The sequence below is a fragment of the Astatotilapia calliptera genome, chromosome 12 (genome assembly GCF_964374335.1).
Source record: "Astatotilapia calliptera chromosome 12, fAstCal68.1, whole genome shotgun sequence".
Classification (NCBI taxonomy): Eukaryota; Metazoa; Chordata; class Actinopteri; order Cichliformes; family Cichlidae; genus Astatotilapia; species Astatotilapia calliptera.
In genome coordinates, this window is record NC_137433.1 from 21885308 (window position 1) to 21907219 (window position 21912).

The 21912-nt window shown below is 42.1% G+C and overlaps 1 protein-coding gene across 1 annotated transcript; it reads right to left on the reverse strand.

The window, feature by feature from the left end:
• Nucleotides 1-818: 818 nt before the first annotated feature.
• On the reverse strand, nucleotides 819-20986 carry inpp5jb (inositol polyphosphate-5-phosphatase Jb). Its single transcript, XM_026188169.2, has 13 exons — nucleotides 20578-20986; nucleotides 13741-14261; nucleotides 12217-12324; nucleotides 11854-11962; nucleotides 8958-9074; nucleotides 7966-8141; nucleotides 6376-6487; nucleotides 5908-6017; nucleotides 5511-5706; nucleotides 4267-4404; nucleotides 4088-4171; nucleotides 3903-4007; nucleotides 819-3474 (listed from the first exon to the last, which is right to left on the reverse strand). The coding sequence occupies exons 2-13, from the start codon at nucleotides 14247-14249 to the stop codon at nucleotides 3139-3141; spliced, it is 2100 nt and encodes a 699-aa protein (XP_026043954.1). The 5' UTR covers nucleotides 14250-14261; nucleotides 20578-20986; the 3' UTR covers nucleotides 819-3138.
• Nucleotides 20987-21912: the final 926 nt, after the last annotated feature.

Below are 21912 nucleotides of genomic sequence, written 5' to 3' on the forward strand. Positions count from 1 at the left end.
TGAAAAAGCAACCATTGTCGTAGGAGGAAAAAAAAGCAGGTACTTTATGCTTGGTGCTGTACTTTGGTACATTACTGTGTTACTGCATTTTATAATGTATTTTGCAAGTTAACTCACTGTTTTTTGTCTGTATCATTCTCTGTGTTCTCTCCCATAGACACAGTTTTCAGAAAAAACAAAAACAAACACCTTTCATTCAAACTAATTAACCTGAACGATAAAACATGATAAGATAGTTACACATTTTTTAATACAATGATATTAAATATGAAACAATTAAAGAAACAGACAGACAACTTGAAAGGGAGAATATTATTTCTTTGGACAGTATTGCACTAGTTTCCTGGTTGGAGGATAAAGCAAGCAACCCTTTAACAAACTTCCTGCTTCTGTGATTAGACGATCAGAGATAAACCATCATCCTAGGCCAACACAGGATCACACAGGCTTGCTGTATTGTTGTAGTTTCGTTCACAATTATACGAACACCTGTACACTTAACAATCTACACGTCTGACAGTGAAAGCAGAATTTGATATGAAATTACTAATATGTGAAGTGGAGAAATCATCATTTGTCAAAAAAAGAAAAATAATTATTATCAATATTCTGTAATATTGTTTCAGTAGAAATAACGCTCCCTTGCTGGCCAGCAGAATTTAGGCTCATTTTACAGTTAAATAAGAAAATAAATACAGAATTTCAGTAAAATAATCTTTGCGGCATAGATTGTCTCCTATTTGATCATTTCTACCATACTTCATATTTATCCTTCACATATATTTTCTTCTATTGTTGCCACATAAATTACAAAATAATAACATTCTGTAGACAGTTTTCATTAATATTTCACAATACATAGTCACTGGCATTGACTGCAATACAGAACATGATCATCTACTATCTAAAATGTGAGACTTGTCTTTACACGTTATTTCCAATAAAGGTCCAATAGATTTCTTTCCCATTTTAAAACCAAAGAATTACATTTAAATACAATGAAGTGTTTCAAACAGCTCCAGATTTCAGCAAGTATAACTACTCAGCAGTTTATCACCTAACACATACACTTAAGTAATTTTTTTTACTGCCCTTACCAAGTTTTTCTAACAATTTTCACGGCCACTATTATGACAAGGGAAGTCAAAAACAGCACTTTACGGCACAAAAACCACAGTACTGGAATGTACAGTATGTCCACAGCAGCAAACCATGCAGACAGACCCCATTCACTGCCTCAGCCACACACACACACACACACACACACACACACACACACACACACACACACACACACACACACACAGAGTTACAGCTACAGTAGTATACACTGTCCTATGCTAAGTGCTTAACAGTATAAAGTGTCTAATAGGTCACACAGTAGCAATCTAACACAACTATTTTGACTACTGTCACTGTCAGCTAATCACCTGGATCATTAAGGGTGGATCTGAGCAAGAGAGAAAACAAGCATCAAATTAAAGTGAAAGTAAAGTATCTGATAGGACCACTCCACTTCTTTAATAAAGAAAATAAATGAACATGATATTTCACAAAAGTGAAGCAAGTCATTTTTTGTATTATACTACCTACAGCAGCGGTCCCCAACCCCCGGGCCTCGGACCGGTACCAGTCCGTGAGTCGTTTGGTACCGGGCCGCGAGAGTTGAGGCTCAGGTGTGAAATGTATAGTTTTCAGGGTTTTTATCGGTTTTCAGCGTTATTTCGTTATCGTTTTTATCGTTTACTCGGTTTTCCTGGGTCTTTTCACGTGTGTTATGAATAAATTTTCTTTTTTTCGGTACCGGTACTAGTTTTATTTTGTTGTATTTATCCGCAACACCTTAAAGGCCGGTCCACGAAAATATTGTCGGGCGTAAACCGGTCCGTGGCGCAAATAAGGTTGGGGACCGCTGACCTACAGTACAATACAAGTCCCTATGGTGGCTCTACACAGTAGAGTTCCTGCTCACATTTTTATGAGATATCCAGATGAGAAATGTATTGATTTTGGGTTTAAACACCATGCGAAAAATAAATTAAATAAAAGATCCATGTTGTTATTCATGTTGTTAATTTGCTTAAAAATTAACAGCTGTTTGCTGTGAGCAAAAGCAGTGCGGCTCATTAACTCACACCAAGCATTGTGTGTAAAAAGCAATTCATGGTGAGTCAGGTATTGCTGTAGGCGTTGCCACAGTTGGTCCAGCAGTAAGTGGCCAGCAATCAATCAGCTAGTTTTTGTAAGACAGCTATGCTGTGTCAGCTGACAGCTAGCCTCCCACACCCATCACATACGCACTGCGTGGACATGGCGGCCTATTTAAACGTCCTTACACTCGCGTTCACTCTACACTGGTGTGTGTTGTTCTGACGCCGTGGCTAGTGTCCGAGTCCCCTGAATTACAGCCTCCGCGTACTTTGGCTCTGCTCAGCTTTTATGCACCCTCGAGGGAATTTATTCCCACTGGTGGATCATTTGAAATGCTCCCTGGATATTTTGTAGTATAATGTGTGCTAGGTTAGAACCACATCACCAAGTCAAACTGTATGCTGCACATCTGTCTCCGATTGCAGAAACTAATAATGTGACTGTTTCCAGAGCTGGTGATGACTTTATGGATTGTTTTTGAATTAAATCTTATCTGTATGATAGGATTTGTTCTATAATGGATCCATTACTACAGCAAACATTGAGTGAATTATGTGGAATATCTGTGTCGAGTATAAGTTATAATCCAAATATCGTATATGTAGTGAGCTGACATGACTGCTAGGAACATCAAAGCACTGTCGAAAAACAGTAAAGATGGTTCCTATGAAGTATTAAGTGAGCAAAAATCCTTGAGTAGTTTCTCATGAAAGGTGTCAGCTCCCTGTGCTGACCACACCTGAGAACGGACGAAGAGAGAAGAAACACAGCAGAGAGTGAAGGGTTTACAAATAAAAGACATGCATGTGCACAGCTTACTGAAACAACCCAAGGCAAAGTAAACCTCCTGGACAAACCAGATGGCTATTCCTGAAAAGGATGGCATCGGAAACTGTAAATTTTCTCTACAGAAACTTTACAGTGAGGTGGATGCATGACTTTAAAGACACAACAGGTTTTTAATGTGAGCTGTAAACACAACCGGGCTCACACTCCTGGATCCTGTGAGTTTTTCTCTTGCTCCTCAGGACCAAACAGCTGGCTGCTACTGCCCTCTGTTGGGCCTCTAATGGACTTGCACTCTGTCTCTGCAGTGGTGCTTGATGGAGGAGCCTTGGTGACATCAACCTCTTTCATTTTGACCTGGTGAGGACTGCCAGAGCGGCTGCGGCTTCGGCTGCCGCTGCGATGGCCGCGGTGCTTGCTCTTACGTGGGCTAGGACTGCGGGACCTCATCTTCATGACAACAGTGCTGTCATCTTCTGAAGTGACATCAGAGCTGTCTGAAGAGCTCGTGTCATCGCCTGAGGTGGGAAGCAGGATCTGAAGACAGATGGAAAAGAGTGTAAGTAAAAGTGGAAAACGTGAAATAAAAAGAGTACAGATGCAGATGAGAACACCAAAGTATTAGTATTTAGTATTTATTTATTTATTGTCATTGTCAAGAACAATGAAATTGCGTTTGGGGCTTCCATACAACCCAAAAAAAAGAAGAAGAAAATAATAAATACCCCTTAAAACCCAAGTGTACATATTTAACCCAGTGTGACTCCAATGCAATAAGACAATCCTTAGCAATAATGTTCGTAGAAATTCAGACAAAGACCTGAGAAACATGACAAAATACAACAATGCAACCCATTCAATATTATTGTACTGTGAGATATGATATCAGATATGATAGTTATGATATGGATAAGGAAAGAGCATTTGGCTGTTTTCACGTCAAACAAGCAGTGGGTTGCAATTACCTGAAATGGCTCTGTTACACCCACAATGCTGCTCATGTTGTTGCTATAGTAACCCAAGATAAAGTCTCCTGAGCCTTTAGGCAATTCCTCCTCAGTAAAGGTTACCTGGAAATCAGTCGATAAGACGTTCATTAAATGTGAAAGAAAATTATCCTTGTATTGAAGCCTACGTGCATCCAGATTACCTGATGTTCCTGTCGAAGAAAATCTGATTCCTCCTGCTTGGCCCACACATATCCCACATAGTCTTTGTAGTGTTTGAAACCCACCTATGGGAGAAGTCAGTAAAATCAGTAATACACAGGATTACTTGTCATGCTCAACCTACTTGTTGTAGTATTAATTTCACGTATTGGTTTGTTACCTTGAAAAGTCCAATCCAGTCCCAAGAACTGCGAGAGTAGTTGGGTGCCAGTTTGAATATCACTGTGGCATCAGCAACACTGTTCCACTCATCCTCCACTATGATTGTGACCAGGGGAAGATCCACCTTGTATGGGAACTACAAAGACACTTATCATAGTTATTTAATACCAAAGTGCTGTGAGGTTTCCACGATGTCCTAAAGGATAACGAGAGCAGAGGATAGACCTCATCTAAAATGTCAGTCATGTGCCTGTCAGCGGAGGCTAAAAACACTGCTCTGATATCCTGGACCTCCACAGCATTGCAACATAAGCCTGTTATATTTCTGTTTCTTAAGACAGATTAAACAAACAGCAGATTTAGGCACTTGTGAGATGAAATTCTCCCTGTAAAAGCTCCACTTTAGCACATTTATGTATTGTGAGGAGAAATCTGTACCACCGGGATGAAAGTCTACAGAAGTACAGACAGTTCTATTTATATCACTCGGAAAAGGTCAATAATGGTGTAATCGAGTAGGTGAAGGACAGCAAAATCAATATGAAAGCAAAGGTAAGACCTAATGTTAGTTATTTACAATCACTTGTTTAAGGGTTACTGTAGTCAGGCAAGTAGGGCACAGCTGACGAGACAGTCATCTTTTGAGTCTAATCAAAACCTGTGTGTAACATCAGTTTAAAATAACCACCAACGGGAATCTGATTTGTTGTGAAGTAGGATGAATTGGTTTGATTTGGTCAATGCGATTTTATAGTAAGGTTTAAAGAACTATGTTCAATGTGACAGTCTATACTTTGCTAGTAGCTATGAACACAGAGCGGTTAGCTGCTGTTAGTTTAACAGCTATCTGGCATTTGTCTACACAAACCTGTTGAAAATAACTGTCAGAGCAGAGGAAAGCCCTGTTTAGCCCTCCAGGTGAGACAGATATATGAATTTTATTTATCAAAAATAGTATGGTATCAAAAGCCCGCTCCAAATTCATTTAGCATGTGTATATATTCTTTAAATATTTTCTTTATTTCATTGTCTGACTTTATCATAAATATGCTACATTTCTAGCCAAACTACTCTGATTAGCAATAGAATATGTATTTATTGTATTATCAACTACAGACTAATTTCAAAGATGCAAAGGCCTAATACTGCTCACAATCATCCTCATAACGTACCCTCGGATCCTAAAACAACCATGACCTGGATGACTGAGAGCCTGCACAGACATACCCTAGTGTTTCTCACCTGAAGAGTAAAGATGGAAGAAACTGGTTTGTGGTCACTGACGGTGAATTCCATGTGACTTCGATAGTTGTGCTGCGTCACTTTGGCGCCACTCGTTAGCCCTGAAATGGAGCCACGCTTCCCTGCACCAGCAGGTGCCGTGGCTCTCAGACGCCACAGGATCCGGTCAGTCCAAGCTGGTTTACGTTTCTTCCCACTGGGAAGTTTCCAGAAACAAAAAGATGGGGCATGGCAAAAATAAAGAAATAAATGACGCCATGTTTGAAACCACTAGATCGAGGATAAAATACGAACTGTAAGGATTCATTTAAGCCAGCAAGAGCCTTTCAGAGGATGTGTGTTAAAGGTATCTGGTTAGTGGCCTAGAATTCATAAAAGCACCCCCGGCATCACCAACCTTGTGTCGTATGTATTTGTTCCAACATCAAACTTGTAGGTAGGAGGGAATTTCAGCGGTCCCTCCTGGAATCCCTCTAACACTGTCTCGCTGTCTTTGGCCATGTTTAGCTGTAAATCATAGTACCAATCAGAAGACGTCACATAACTTCAACAATTACTGACGCTGCTCATGGGAATAGTGTGTTTCTGTATCACCCTCTAGTGGCATTCCCTACACACTGCACCACTTCCTGACTAACATCATTTCAGCTTTCGTCTCATAAAATAAAGAACTTCTCTATACAGTTTTACATTCATTTCAGGCTGAATGCACTGAAATAATAATAAGAAAAATAAATATGGATAGAATTTCAATATACACACTCCTCAGTTGCTATGAGATGAGAACTTTTAGTGCTTCTGAGGAAGGCCACATGCAGATGAGCTGAGGTACAATAATTGCATACATATAAACGTTTGGTTTTACCTGATCCTTTTCCCATAATATTGAAAACTTGTTGTTATCAATGGCTGATTTGACCACCTGCATCTCCAGGTCATCGATGCGGAAATTAAGATCCCCGAACCAAAACACCACACTGAAAAAAAAAAGGAGTCATTTTGTGAATTCAAACAAATGTGACGCTTTAAGTTACCTCAATGACTGTGTAATTATTTCCCTCAGAAACCACGAGCATGGAAAAACAACACTAGGTTGATCTTACAGATACATACAGCATATAGAGGGGGAAAAAATGAGGATGGAGATGAAGGTTATATTCAGAGAAAACAGTTTCCTGGGCAAGACCTAAAAATTTATGAGAGAAAAAAAAAAGAGTAGATTTTTTTTTAGGTTATAAAATCATAAATTTACAAGAAAAGATTCAGAAAGATAGTTCCTAAGGTACTAGATTGAGTTTCTCGCAAAGTAAAGCAATATTACCCCTCATCATATCACAGATGCCACAGCTTCGCACCGACAGTGGGAAACCTCATCAAATTATAGCCCACTTTGCAATCAAATTTTACAGCATAACATACTGTTACGTTGAAAAGATGGAGTTCTGGCAGTTTGCAGGTCTGGATCATTCGAGTGTATGCTAACACAATGCCACAATCTTCCCAGGAGTGGATGTCCCAGCAAACTGACCCCAACATCAGACTGTGCAACGCTCAGAGAAAATGCAGAAAACCCAAAAGCTACACCTGAGACTCTCCCAGGCCTCAGTCAACATGTTAAATGATAAATTTCTTGACAATTTCTGTAATAATTTCCTTTGGACAGACAAGACCAAAGTGCAGATGTTTGGCATTAAAGCACAGCACAGTTTTGCAACCCAGGCATCTTCTAGTCACTTAGGTAAGGTATTCTAAAGTCAAATGTGAGGCCATCTGTCTGACAGCTAAAGATTGGCCCCAATTGGGTCATGAAACAGGACAATGAATTGAAGTGCAGCAATAAAATCTACTTTAATGGCCCAGTCAAAGTCCAGACTTCAACCAGATTGAAATGCTGTGAGAGGACCTTAAGAGATCTGTGCATAAATGAATGCCTGCAAACCTCAATGAACTGATGCAACGATGTTAAGAAAACCAAACCAAAGTTCTTCCACAATGACGAGAGAGACGGATAAAGTCATACAAACAAATATGGTTTCATCTTATTCTTGCTGAAGGTGATTCTACAAGCTAGTGAATGATGTGGTGTGCTTAGTCACGGGACTGCAGAGAGTCCTGTGAAAACTTTACATACGATTGTAACCTACAATCACCACATAATCATAAGCATTTAGACTTCCAGGAGAAAATGCTGAGAACGTGTCTGCTGAGAAGAAAACATGCTGGTTTGGAGGAGGTAAGGTGCAAAAGGAGCTACAATGCAACTGACAGACGCAGAGATATTTCTCATTAGCTCATCCATAATGTTGAATCCTGCCTTTTGAAAGTCAAACTCTGGGGTTCTGCAACTGTTTCCGCCTTAATGGACCGACGTGAGAGAGCGAATAAGTAGCGTCTGACTTTTGGTCATAGCTTATACATTAACCTAAAGTTTCTGTGTTTCTGTGAACTGACATACTCATGGTCAAGAACCCCAGTGGCAGCCTGGCCCTCAAACTGCTGCTGCTGCAGGATGCTCTCAAAGTCCTCCATCCGCTGATCTGAGTTTTCCATGTGAGCCGGGAGGTGGCAGTTGAGAAAGCAGATGGTGTGACCGTACACTGACATGCGGGCACTCACTCCACCTTTATTCCCCTGTAGCAAGGAGCAAGCAGAAGAGAAGTTAAGTGGAAACAAATGAATTCAATGTATGTTATTAGTGATTAAAAAGCCAATAAAAACAGTAATTAGCATGCTACGATTTTCCACTGTATTATATGTGTCTCAGCCACAAACAGGAAGTTCACTCATTAAGGAATACCGAGGGACAATATCAATATTTAATGATAACAGCAGAGAGCACAAAGGTGGGGTCAAGATGAGTCGGCACACAACTTCCCACTGTTCTGACCCACAACAACACCAAAGATGGTGCGTTATAAAACCCACAGTACACGTCGATGTCATTTGAGTTTATAAAATGAGAATTTTACTTTTGAAAAAAGTGTGCGTAGAAATGCTGCAACTAACCTCCTTTCTAAATAAAACTGTGCTTGTTGACAAAACTGCTGTAAAGCAGTTGCTTTTTGGTAAAAATATATTTTACTTTTCAAGCTTAAAACACATTAAAAAATTATTAGATTGGAATATCACTCCAGCCAGCAGTTTGCCTTTGGTTCATTTTTTTTATGCTTGACTTTTCCAAATGTTAATAACAGCTTGCTGCAAGATACCAGCATCTATCTCTATATTTACATAAAACTGGATGAAGCCATGTTTGACTAACAAAGTGCAAGAGCTGATGTGCAGATATTTGGTGTGTCCCATTTCTATATGAGGGTACGTGGGAAAGAGATACCAGCCTAAAAATAAAACCGAGATATAGTCCACTTCTCTGTAGTGCTTTGTTTTTACGTGGGAAGTTTCCATAATGCAGTGCTGGTCACAACAAAATGTCAGTAGCCAGCTCACCCAGTAACCCCCCAGGCCTGTGCGAGTGGTCTCAGTCTGGACTCCACGCAGGAACGGCAAATGGAAATATTTGGCAAAAACCAGCAGTAACACTCCCTGCATCCGCTGGGATGTAACCTAGAGAAGAGAAAGCCATGAAGAATTAGACGGGATAATGTAAATAGACAGCAGAGTTATGAGGACATGCTTTGCATAATTCGCTAAGGAGAGCAGCTGTAAAGTTCACTTGCACATCAGGCTTACAACATGAATATAAAATCTCCTGGCATCCCTCGCACTCGTCCTCTTTTTACCAACTTGCATTTCCATTTTGGCCTGCAGGAGCATGTGGTCTAGTTCAACAGCTACTTCACATGAAGCCCCGGGCAGCTTTTGCCACAGCATCTACACTTACTGAGGTTAAAAAAACCACTAAAACCTTTGATATTTGCCCCTTACCTTTCTCAAAGCCCTTCAACATCCCACCAAGCGTTTCATGATAATATGCAGGATTTGACATTAGTGCACCTCTGGTGCTATTTTTGTTCAGTACAAGACAGTGAGGAATGTTACATGCCATTTACACGAGATGTCAACCCTTCCCATGTCCATGCCTCCTCCCCGCTGCCTTCTCCAGTTGTCCACACATCCCAACCCCCATCCACAGTCTGAAGAAGCACAATCACACCCAGTCTAAATGCCCGCGGGTGGAAATGGAGGCATACATCTCCGCGTGACAGGAGATCCTCTTGCTTGCACACTAACTGGCTGTTGCATAATGGATTCTAGTGAACCGTAAAGTGGACCAACTTCTTTTTTTTGTCATTTGTGTGAGGACACATAACGATTGGGTCTGCGTGCACTTGGGTAAAGTCTGAGGAGAGGGTACCTTGGCCTGCATACACTGTGGATGAACATAAATTCCCATCATCATAATTAAACAAAGAAAAACAAAACAAAACAGAAATCTGCTGAAGGCTGCCAAGCCACATTTTGACCAAGCACAGAAAAGACATTAAAGCCCAAAGACAAATGTGTGAGAGACAGAGACAGAGCGGGGCCATGAGTCCAGCAGCGTATGTTTGACCTTGTACAGCACAAACATGACTAAAGAAATGAGCTGTGAGTGTGATGCTATTTGGAAAAAGTTTAGTGCATTCTTTATCATCTCTAACAGAGATGGACACAGAAACACAGAAAAAGAGAAGTCTTGCATTTAGTGGATTAAACCACGTTGCAATCAGAAAGGCCAGACTGCCTTTGCTATTCAGAGCACTTAAATTGTAGCTTACTTGTACAGGAACTATGGTGAACATCAGCAGAAACCGTGCAGTGAATGGCCCGAAAAAATGTGTTGGAAGCTGCACTGCACAAGAAAAGGCTTCCTTGAACAGTCAGTTTGAACCCAACAATGAGTCACAGCGAGCAGAGTATCTCAAGGCAGAAAGTATAGATGGTGTGTCTCGTTACTACGTTTCTTTTGTCATGACTAAACATCTTCCTACTGCCACAACCGTGCATCTCACTTTACTTGTTAGCCTGACAACCCCCACGACCTGTTCACGGCATTGATTTCTACTAGAAACTTAAAAAAGGTCACATCGCGATGATCATTAACAAGGTTTAAACTAACGTAGCAGGACTGCGAGACAGCCAGAGGACAGCATCAGTCACACTGTCAGAGGCCCATCAACACTGACAACAACGAGATCCAAAAATAAAACAGCACCCTGGGAGACGTTTGTCTAGCTCTTTCAACTCGACAGCTGATTCACGCGGCCTGGCTCACCATGCCAACTGAGCCAAGCATTGTTGCAGACGCAGCCAGACAAACACCGACCACAGCGTTTAAACACAAACAATACAAATGAAATCAAAAGGTCTGGTTTTTTTATCTGACAATAATGTTTTTATTCCTTTAATGTCGTATTTGATTTTGAAACAATATTCAATATATACTAGAAATATGTGCATAACACTTATTCCACATAAGAATCCCCTTTCTTGACTTTTGTTTTCCTATCAAAACAGTAGTTAACTATGCTTAATCTTTACAGCATCATTATATCTCATCTATGAGCTATAATAGTAGTACCTTTTATTTTGTGGTGAATACCAGGAACAGGAGTTAAAAAAAATAAAGGTGGAAATACTGCAAAAGGGGCTTCAGGAGACTGAGGACAAGCCGCTAAATAAAGCGACCAGTGGAAATAAAAGTGGGCTGAACTTACTGAAGATCAGAGGGGATGACGAGCCTCTCTCTCTTTTTTTCCTGCTGCTGGGTAATTTCTTCTCATCATCAAAGACACTATCTTTTTCATCATAAACTGTGGATTTGCATTACTCTTATCTCTGGATTTTATGGACTTATGGACTACATGGAATTTTTTCTACTTGTACTCAGACTGACTTATCTATGTGAGCTACGCTGTCTATAAGGAGAGACTGAAGAGTGTGCGCTGGTGTGTGGGACTGTGTGTATGAGCGTACTGGAATGAAATATGATGGAAAATTAATTTAATAAAACGAATCGGTATTTTCGTAACTCCTAGTAACTCATGAAACCTACTGGAGATCTTAAGATAGTATTTATCCCCATCTTCTATATTAGTACACCTACAATCGGTATATGTAGCTATAGACAGAGAAAGAGGGGCACAGGTCTGAAGGTTCAAAAAGGGAGACCGACAGTCAGTAAGAGCTCGACATTAGCAGCCTGGCAGACAGGATAAGATAACAGATTCGCTGACATTACACGCTTCTAGCAAATTATCACCCCATCCGTTGCTCAGGGAACAAAATGAGCTGAGAGAGTAAGAAGCGGCAAGCTCGTCAGGAATCCCACGATACATCTAAGCTGTTGAGCACTTCACCATAAGAGTGTGCATATGTGTTTACAACAGAAGCCATTACTGACCAGCACATAACCAAAGGGGCTGAGTCTCTCCATGCAGACTTCGCTCCACTGGTCTGTGAAGAGGGCGTCTTTCAGTCTTTTGTTAATCATTGAGTTTACTTCCTGCAGCCTTGAAGAAAAACAAAAAAAGACACAGAGCAGGGTAAAAGGGTCAAGAGCAGACAGACAAGGAAAAGGAGCTAATGAGAGCGTGCTTTGATAATGTAATCAAAGCACTTTTGTTTTTTCCATAAGGAGAGAGAGACATTCAAATCTGGGCCTGACTGCTCATTAGATGCATTGTATTGCAGCGCTGACGTGCATATAAACAGGCCAATCGGCTTTAATGCTGAACAAATGAGATAGTCGAGGCAAAACACTCACCCGATGATGTACATGTCTGTGTTTCCGTCACCCACATTCAGCCCGAGCAGAGAAGTGATGTCATCGGGTGGTGTGGCTGAACCCACATTCCAAGTGACGATGTGCAGCCTGTTGGAAAAGGGCGCTATATAAAAAACTCTTGCAAACACTCATCTCCTGCTCACCTGTATCGCAACCTGCAGACAAACCTACAGTGAATGCAACAGCAGATCACATCGACAATAATGCTTTCAGTCGATGTTTCACTACAATGCAAAGCCTTGACCGTCTTTCAACATTACGTGACATCGTCTACAAATCACTTAAACAGAACAGGCTTATTTTAGCTTCACAAAGTCACTCATTTTGATTCATACTCAGGAAAACTTTACTAAATTACTTAAAAAATATCAAATTAAAATAAATGGCACTGAAAGCCAGCCGCAACAGACAAACTGATAATATTGTTTCCCAGCACCTGGGCCACTCAAAGACATGCATACAAAGTAAATAAAACCTAAATCACTCATATAAATGTAAATGTGAGGACATGTTTGTCTTTGTAGCTCTAATTGGCTCTTTAAAAGACTAGAGACCTCCAGGGTAAACCCTGTCTCTCAGCCAGAGTGTACACTGGGCCAGGATCCAGTTACATGCAATACTGAGAAAATGGATTTTAATGGAGTATAACATGCCTAGATCCTAAAGTTTCTACTTTATATGCCAAACAAATCCAAGGGTGTAAGATGTGGTGAGGATACCGTCACCTCTCTTCATCCTAAATAAAGGACACGTCTCATAATCTGATACTATACTTTAAACATCAAAACTTTTAAGCATACCAATAAGTATGAAACCTCTTCCTAATGCAGGGGGGCTAATTGCTTTTTACAGTGCTCAGCATCTAATAGTGTTATCATTAAATTAATCTTCATTGAACTTCTTATCATTAGCTTAATTTTTGTGCTTCTATAAAAAACGATCCCCTGAGGATCCACTAATCAGTGTTACTACAACCTTGATATTTGGTGTTACGGCTCTGCTGCTATCCCTCTGAAGCCACAGCAGCAGTACAACCAGCAAGTAAGAACAGCCCAGGCATCAACAACAACAATTATTGAGCCTGACACAGCAAGGAAGGTGCAGTGGGGTGGAGGTGGGTTGCCAAGGGGCTTGTAGATGCGCAGCAACTGTGACTAGGCCAAAGCAACTTCAATAACATGGTTTCACTTCGTAAATGGGTTATTATGTAATTTATAAAAACATTAAATGTCTATAATGAAACTTTTCAATATTCAGGCCATTATTCCCAAATTTTTACACACAGAAACAATGATAATAAAAATACAGTGACATCATTCTGCAAAAACTTGCCACACTTTGGCCTCATGTTTACTATAATCGCAACCTTCCAGTGTCACTATCAATGAATATAAATAAATGTGATGTGTGCCACAGTTAATCTGTCTCAGCTGTCTGGGCAGGACAGGGCCTGCCGAGGCATGCTCAGACACACACACACACACACACACACAGGAAACTTGCCTGAAGTCTTCCACAGTCTGCGCCTGAGTGTCAGCTGTACCTGCCACAGAGAGAGCTCTCTGTGCATGAGGGTTCAGGTGATGAGGCACATGCCTGCTGGCAGATGGGTGGGGCACGGAGGCAGCTCTTACTGGGTGGTGGCCTGGACCTTTAGGACCAGCCTTAATGCCGGGCCCAGTATACTCTTCTGAGAGCTTGACTGCTGAAGGGTGAGAGGGTTTGGAATGACTGGCCACATTGCCATCAGGGTCACACTCCTCCTGGTTAGGCAGTGCAGTGGATTCTGCTTTGGGCTCGGCTTTGAGTTCAGAGATATCTACAGAGCCCTCAACTCTGGCAGTCCTCTGCGGCCGCCGAGGCCTGGCAGGCACTGCGTGTTGGCCAGTGCTAGAGTCGGTGGCAAGAGCTGACGTATCTGAAGGCGTAGCTGAAGTTGCTGTTACAGCTGCTGCTTCGCTGTTTGGGTTGCCTTCTGAGGTCTGGAGCTGGGTTGGATTATCTTGGTCCATTTCTTAAGATTTCTGTGACGACAAAAACAGACTGTATCAACTCAGATGGCACACATTACGTTTGTATTTTAGAGCATATATTAGAAAATATAACGCTGTGTAATAAATGGAGCTAACAAAGCACACAGTGAACTTGTAACACTGCACAACACAACCTGTAGCCTTTTTAACAAATGACACACCAATTCAGCTGATGACTAAAAGGCCGTCATAAGACTGACCCAGCAGAACAACTGAGTGAGTCATTCTGGCTCCCCGCATCATGAATGTACAATTACCTGGTTTCTTATGGCCTTGGAAACAGCTGAATGTACCGAATACAATGACGAAACAAAACTCACATAACAGAATAAAGAGCATAATGCATAACGAGACACAAAGAGGCATGTTGTCTTACTGTGGCTACAGGATTGGACATTTTGTGAATAAAAGCCTGGACGCAGTTCATCATCCTCTCTGCTTCTACCTAAGCCCCCTGCCCGTCCTCCAGTAACCAGGGAGATACTCAGTCAGTTCATATCAGCTCAAAGCACCTGTCACACACTAACACGAGGAACCACTGCACGGTCCAGAAGAGCAAAAAGCAACAGCCCAGAATAAACCACAACAGCAACAGCGCAGAGAGAGGAAGCTGCAGAGAGATAAATAACAAATTCAAATAGGCCATTTATTCACGCAACGACGTATTCAATCATTGTCCTTATCTCATTTGCGTTTCTCGACTGTGGATTGATAAAATACAAAAGCAGCACAAGCTACTGAAGTCCCATTTAAATGACAATTTTTAATCTAAGTGCAAAAAATGTGCACCATGTAAAAATCTTAGGGACAGGTCGGGGACAAGCTGGAAAAAAAGCTGATTTGGGCACAAAACGGTGACGGATCTGCGAGTCAGTGGCGTTTCAAGTGTAACGTGTGGGGGTGGTGGTGGTAGTGAGGGTGAGGACAAACCTAACCTTCTGGGTGAAAATCACAGGAATCATTGGGGACACAGAGGCAACACAGCTCCCTCGTATTTATTCACATGACCTTGAGCAGCAGGAGGTTGTGGCTTTAACGCAGGGAGGAGGGTCACCTCTGTATTCCACATGTGCTCATTAACATGCTGGTCTTTCAGTTCACCAATAACCTGGTGCCTGACTGGGTATAAAGTATTCTTATGATCCATGTATGACATTTAGTCGGGTGGGGGAGCATGAAGGAGGAGGGTGAGTGGGCACACGTGGGAGTGGGTGGGTGCAAAACGAGCTGAGGGCAGCGGGAGGAAGAGCCAAGCGAGTCAGCCCTTCATTCAGCGACAGCACCGAGTCTTTTTGCAGAATGTCTCCAAATTGATCCTCTCACACTTCCCTCTGGCACTGTGTATTTTTCCAGGCTTTAATCCCCCCTGCTCTCTTATCGTTCCACTTCTCTAATCCTTTCCCTCCCCATCTTCCAAATTCTGTTGTTCCGGCTTCCAACCTTTAGTGTATGGACACCGAACTGCTTCGTTTTTGGATGTAGACTACTCCCGAGCTAAAAACGTTCCATTTCTTTCCTCTCTTAACCCATCTGAACTAAAAGGTGACCCTTGAGGCTCTGTGTCGTCTTCTCTCAGCCAGCCACCTCACAGCCACTATCAACGCAAGACATCATATGCTACCGTCACAACAACCATACAGAGATTGTAATCAATGGTAAAGTATGTTCAAGTGCTCAGAGATGTGGAAAAATGAAAAATGAGAGAGAAGACTGAAAATCTAGATCGAGTTCAGTTCATCTTTCTAACATTCTCATTTCCTTCTTGCATGACGGAGGAAGAGCCAAATATTTGCCTTTCTGGGAACAATTACGACAGGCTGCCAATTTTTATTCCACTCACGTTCAGAGAGGAGAGAGTGGAATGATTTGATAATAACAAATGTGTCATAGTGTTTACATGCAGCCTCTTGAGGGGGTGAGAGCTGAGAGAGCCAGGAAGGATGTGGTGTAACCCAAACAGCAGGCTCCAACCAGCCTCCTTGGCTTCTTTGGTGGGATTCACTGACTATACAGTTTTGGATGACAGTCACACACTATTTTTTCTTCTATTTCCACACACGGACTTTGATCTTTTGTAGTGGCTCTGTGATAGACTGGCAACCTGTCCAAGGTGTAACTGCCTTATGACAGCTGGTATAGACTCAAGGTCAACCATGACCCAAAACTGGATGGATGGGTGGAGGGATTTAAACCACTGGCTCTGAATTACAGTACTGACACCAGTTTTGGGATCCACCAATTAACTAACAATACACTATCATTCATACACTTCACTATCATTATCATTTTTCAGGTTTTAAAATATTGAAGTTGAGCTATTTTTTAAAATTACAGCTGAAAGAAATAGACTTAACAGCAAATGTACTAAGGTCACCTTGCTGGTACTTGATTGGACTCCTTTTGCCTTTAGAACTGCATTAATTATTTGTTGCACAGATTTAACAAGGTCCTGCAAAAATTCCAGGATCTGAGTTCAATTCCACCATCAGGTGGAGTTTCTGTGTGGAGTTTGCGTGTTCCCAGAGTCCAAAAACATGCAGTTAGTGGAGATAGGTTAACTGGAAACACACAACCGTGGAGGTGAGCATGAATGGTTGTCTCTGTCCTGCGACCTGTCCAGGGTGTACCCTGCCTCTCGCCCTAAGACAGCTAGGATAGGCTCCATTGCGACCCTGTAAAGGGTAAGTAGAAATGAATGGATGGATTTTGATCCATTTTGACAAGACAGCATCACATTGTTCCTGCACATTCGTCAGCTGCACGTCCATGATGTTCCACCACACCCTAAAGGTGCTCTGTTGGATCTGGTGACTATGGAGACTATCTGAGTGCAATGAACTAATCATCCATCCATCCATTCGCTTCCGCTTATCCTTTTCAGGGTCGCGGGGGGCGCTGGAGCCTATCCCAGCTGTCATAGGGCGAGAGGCAGGGTACACCCTGGACAGGTCGCCAGTCTGTCGCAGGGCCAACACAGAGGGACAGACAACCATTCGCACTCACATTCATTCGCACATTCACACCTAGTGACAATTTGGATTATCCAATTAACCTGTCCCCACAAGTGGGCATAGGTGAACTAATCATGTTCAAAAAATAGTTTGCGCTTCGTGACATGGTGCGCTATCCTGCTGGAAGCAGCCATTAGAAGATGGGTACACTTTGGTGATAAAGGGATGAGCAGGGTCAGCAACAATACTCAGGCAGGCTGTGGCGTTTAAAGAATACTCTGTTGATACTAAAGGGCACAAAGTGTGCCAAAAAAATGTCCCCCCACACTACGCCACTACCGGTAGCCTGAACCATTGACAACAGGCAGGATGGATCCATGCTTTCATGTAGTTTACACCAAATTCTGGCCCTACCATCTGAATGTTGAAGCACAAATCAAGACTCAACAGACCAGGCAATGTCTTTCCAATCTTCTGTTGTCCAATTTTGTGACTTGTAGCCTCAGTTTCCTGTTCTCAGCAGGAGTGGCACCAGGAGTGGTTTTCTGCTGCTGCAGCCCATCAGCTTCAAGGTTTGATGTATATTCAGAGATGTTTTTCTGCATACCTTGGTTATGAGGAGTGGACACTTGAGTTATTGGTACCTTGCCATCACCTCAAAGTAATCAAGTCGTTCCTCTGACATCTAATATCTACAAGGTACTTTTACCCAGAGAACCTCTAATCACTGAATATTTTCCCTTTTTTTAGACCAGTCTCTGTAAACCTGAGTGATAGTTGAGTGTGAAAACCCCAGCAGACCAGCAGTTTTTGAAATACCGAGACCAGCCCAGCAGCAAGCGCGACACATTCAAAGTTACTTAAATCATCTTCCTTCCCCATTCTGATTCTTGGTTTGGACTTCAGCAGGTCGTCTTGACATAACCAAATGCCCTGAGTTCCTGTCATGTGATTTGCTGATTAGATGTTTGCTTTTATATGAATAGGTGTATCTAATATAATGACCAGTGAATGTGGAAAACCTCGGGCTCTATGGACAAGACTGATTTGGGAGAATTTTGAAAGTTTCCTAATTGCTTCTCTTCTAAATTTAATCTGAGGTAACCACACAGCCCCACTGACATTACTGTGTGCTCGATCTGATATCCACTTGTTGGCGTTGTTCCCACATCATCATAATTATTGTTGATCCAGGTTCAACATTGTAAGTGACCAGTCACTTTGGTGTGATGTCATAGTTGTGCAACTACAAATAAATGCCTTAAAAAAAACTACTTCACTTGCAAGATCTCTACTAGATCCAGCATTTTGAATTCTTTGCCCTTAAGAAGCATTTTGAGGATATTAGATTGTCTTTAGTGTAGCCTCTTCATTTACTGTGCCCAGCTTGCATGCAGTCTAATAAAAATGGTTCTGGTGTGTTTACATTACAGACACATTCCCCCATACAAGCACCTCCAGGCTTAAAGACTTTAATTGGCTTTCTGAATTGTTTTGCCTTGCTGACCATCAAAGCCCCCCGACTACACCACAAGTTCATTAACGTCTGTTCAGCTGACCCTCATTCATTTGACAAAAGCCACTGCGACGAGTCATGGAATACTGACACAGGTAAGTCCAACTACCAAGGGAATCATTTAGAGCATGGCTTAATTAAAAATTATATCTATATTTTGGATCAAATGGAGAAGGAATTAAATACATTGAAATGCCAATGTTTTATCCTATTCCTTGTTCACACACAGATTCCAGCTGACATGCCAGTCACATTTTGCCCTCTTTAGTGTTGAATGCTGGAGTTACAGCCAAGCAGTACATTGGTGTTGAGAGCCTCCAGAGCCATATGCCCCTGTGACAGGGATACTAATGATGACCCGTACTGAAACGACACCGGCAGCTGCTGCCACAGCTGTAAATGGCTCCTCCAGGTCCTAATGCCACTGAGTATCGCTCCTCTGTATCCAAGGAGCTGCATCTTTCTGATCAGGTCATAGCCAGGGCTGCAGGATGTCACTATGATTTCTCCTACAGTCTAACACTTAAGACACGTGCTGACAACACACAGTGCGCTGTCTGCACTGTAAAACTATGTTGTGAGTTGCAATTTCCAGTTCTGTCCATTACCAATTATAGAAATCAGTCGAATGGAAAGATTCACTTCCTAAAGCTTTCTGCTTCGAAGACTCTCCATAGGGAACATTGGTCACCATGTTGCAAAAGCAGCATCTTATATAGCGAGTTATCTTCATGCATATGTTTGTTGCACACTGTCAAGTAATTGAGATGAATGTAGCTAAAGGAATGTGAAACAGCTTCTGACCGTGTGGACTAATGTCTGCATTTGCAAGATAGCAAAAGGATCTCTCACAGAGACGTTGGTTCATTACTCACAGTTTTCCTTCCTGAGCAGTATTTAAATACAAGCCAAAGAAACTGATTTAAATCACAAAATTCTGCAACTGCATCTTTGCATCATCGCTGTAATCATTCTTGTATACACTGACACAAGCGTTGAGTAATAATCAGTCCTTTGAGCTGACATTACACACACTGTTTTGAAATACGGAGTGGAGACATTCTATCATGACCCCCACCCCCAATAACTCCTATTACATGTAAGGGATTAAGTAACTGAATGGTTTACCTCATAATGCTACATTTATAACAAGAGTCAGTTAAATGACACACACACATTGTGTAATATGCAAACATCCCTAACAAGCCAACAGTGCTTTTCATTCATCTGATATCTTGTATGTAAACATTAGAATCTTGCATGTAAGCCTGCTGTAAATATTCACATTTCCTGTGCCACAGATGGCTGTGACACCTCGGCTGGAACAAGAACAGCAGCCGAGTACTTGGCCTAATTACACTCTTCCTTCAAGGACAGGAAAAGAGAATGAAGGTCAGTTTTAACAGTGCTGTGTTGTGCATCACATCTGAGTTGAGATACTAAGTCTGCATGTGTTTGTGAGCCCTTATGTATGAGATGAGGGTGGAAAAGATGACAAGCAGCCTGTGGGCATGCGTGTGTAAAGCGATGCAAAAGGTGGAAAGACAGTTTTTAATTTTAATTTTTTTTTTTGTTAATGTCTTGTCATACTTTCATATTATAAACAAATGATGTAGCGCGCACGTGTACGCACACATCCACGGCAACGAAGTCAGGTTTCTGGAATTTTTCTGCAGCTGCTCTTAAGGCGTAACAGCAATTAACACTTCCTGTCTCGGTAACGCAAGCGTCTCTATATGTATTCTGTTTTAAGAAAAGCTGAAAGTTGTGTAACAGAAGCTCCTAATAGGTTTCAATCGAGAACATAACGCATGCGTGTCTCATTAATTATCACCTTTACCTGTTTGCGATCGTCTGCGCCGAAAATTTTTAAGAGCTGGGGTTCTGCAGAGTCTGTCTGTCTGTCTGTCCGGAGCGCCGATGGAAGATGGGGATTTACAGGAAATTATAGAAAGAAAAAATTGGGGAAAAAGAAACGCGCTCAACTTTTATTTCCAGTCGCCTCTCTGATGAAACCATCGGCATCTCAAGCGCTTTTCTCGCCTTCCTTCCTTCCTTCCTTCCTTCCTCAGCGGGAGGTAGGAGAGAGGAGGAGCTGGTGGGTTTAGCCAGGCAGGCTACATGCCTCAGAAACACATTCCCCCTTCTTGTGTTTAAAGACACAGGCTTCAAATTACAGAAGACGTCCCGGACGGTATGAGAGAGCGCGAGCGACCAAGAGCGCTTCCGTAAACGAGCAGCCGCTGTCTGCCAATGTTGGCGGACGATTACTGTGCAGAGTGAGTCAGTCTGCCAGAACTGCGACTACCAGAAAGGACACTGGGCAATTAGGCTGCAACTACAAACATGGCTTCCGCGCGGATGTACACTGTTTGCCACGAGAACACACTAAATGATGCACAATGTCAGGGTGCAAGTTTTTTAAAAAAAAAAAGAAAGAAAAGACAAGAAAAGAAAGATGGAAAACGTACATTAGGAACGTCAGATCTATGTATTCTCACTCTATGATGGCGCACTCCTGCTGTCTGGTGGTTACTGTGTTGAAGAGCGTGGGAGAAAATTAGCGAGGCTTGTATGCCTTTAACTTTCAATCAAATAGCAGTGACTGAGTCATTTTAATGCTCTTTATAGTAACAGCTGAACAAACCCCCAGATGTGCTTCTTTCTGTTTGTGGATTTAGGATTTGGCACAGCCCCCAAGCGCAACAGCGCCATTGCCGGTCAACAGTGGTAGCGCCTGTGCTTTGGTGACACTAAGAAAAAGGCAGGGCCGACAGGATTAGAAATGAGTACATCAGAGGGACAGCTCAGGCTGAGGTTTGGAGACACAGTTCAAGAGGCGAGGCTGAGATGACGTGGACATGTGCAGAGGAGGTATAGTGGATATACTGGGCACAATTATGCTGAATATGAAGCTGTCAGGCAGGAGGAAAAGAAAGACCTCGGAGAGAGCTCATGGATGTAGTGAAGGAGGACATGCCACAAAGGACACAGGTGTGACAAAGGAGGATGCTAGGGATAGGGTGAGATGGTGGTGACCCCTAAACTCTGTTGCGGGGCATATTATTTAAACCAATTTTTGACAGTCCTCAGATCTCATCTCACTGCTTAGAGACACTAGCTGGAGTTCCATAAATTGCTGCACTGTTCTTCCTCCTCTTAGATGTCTTTTTAC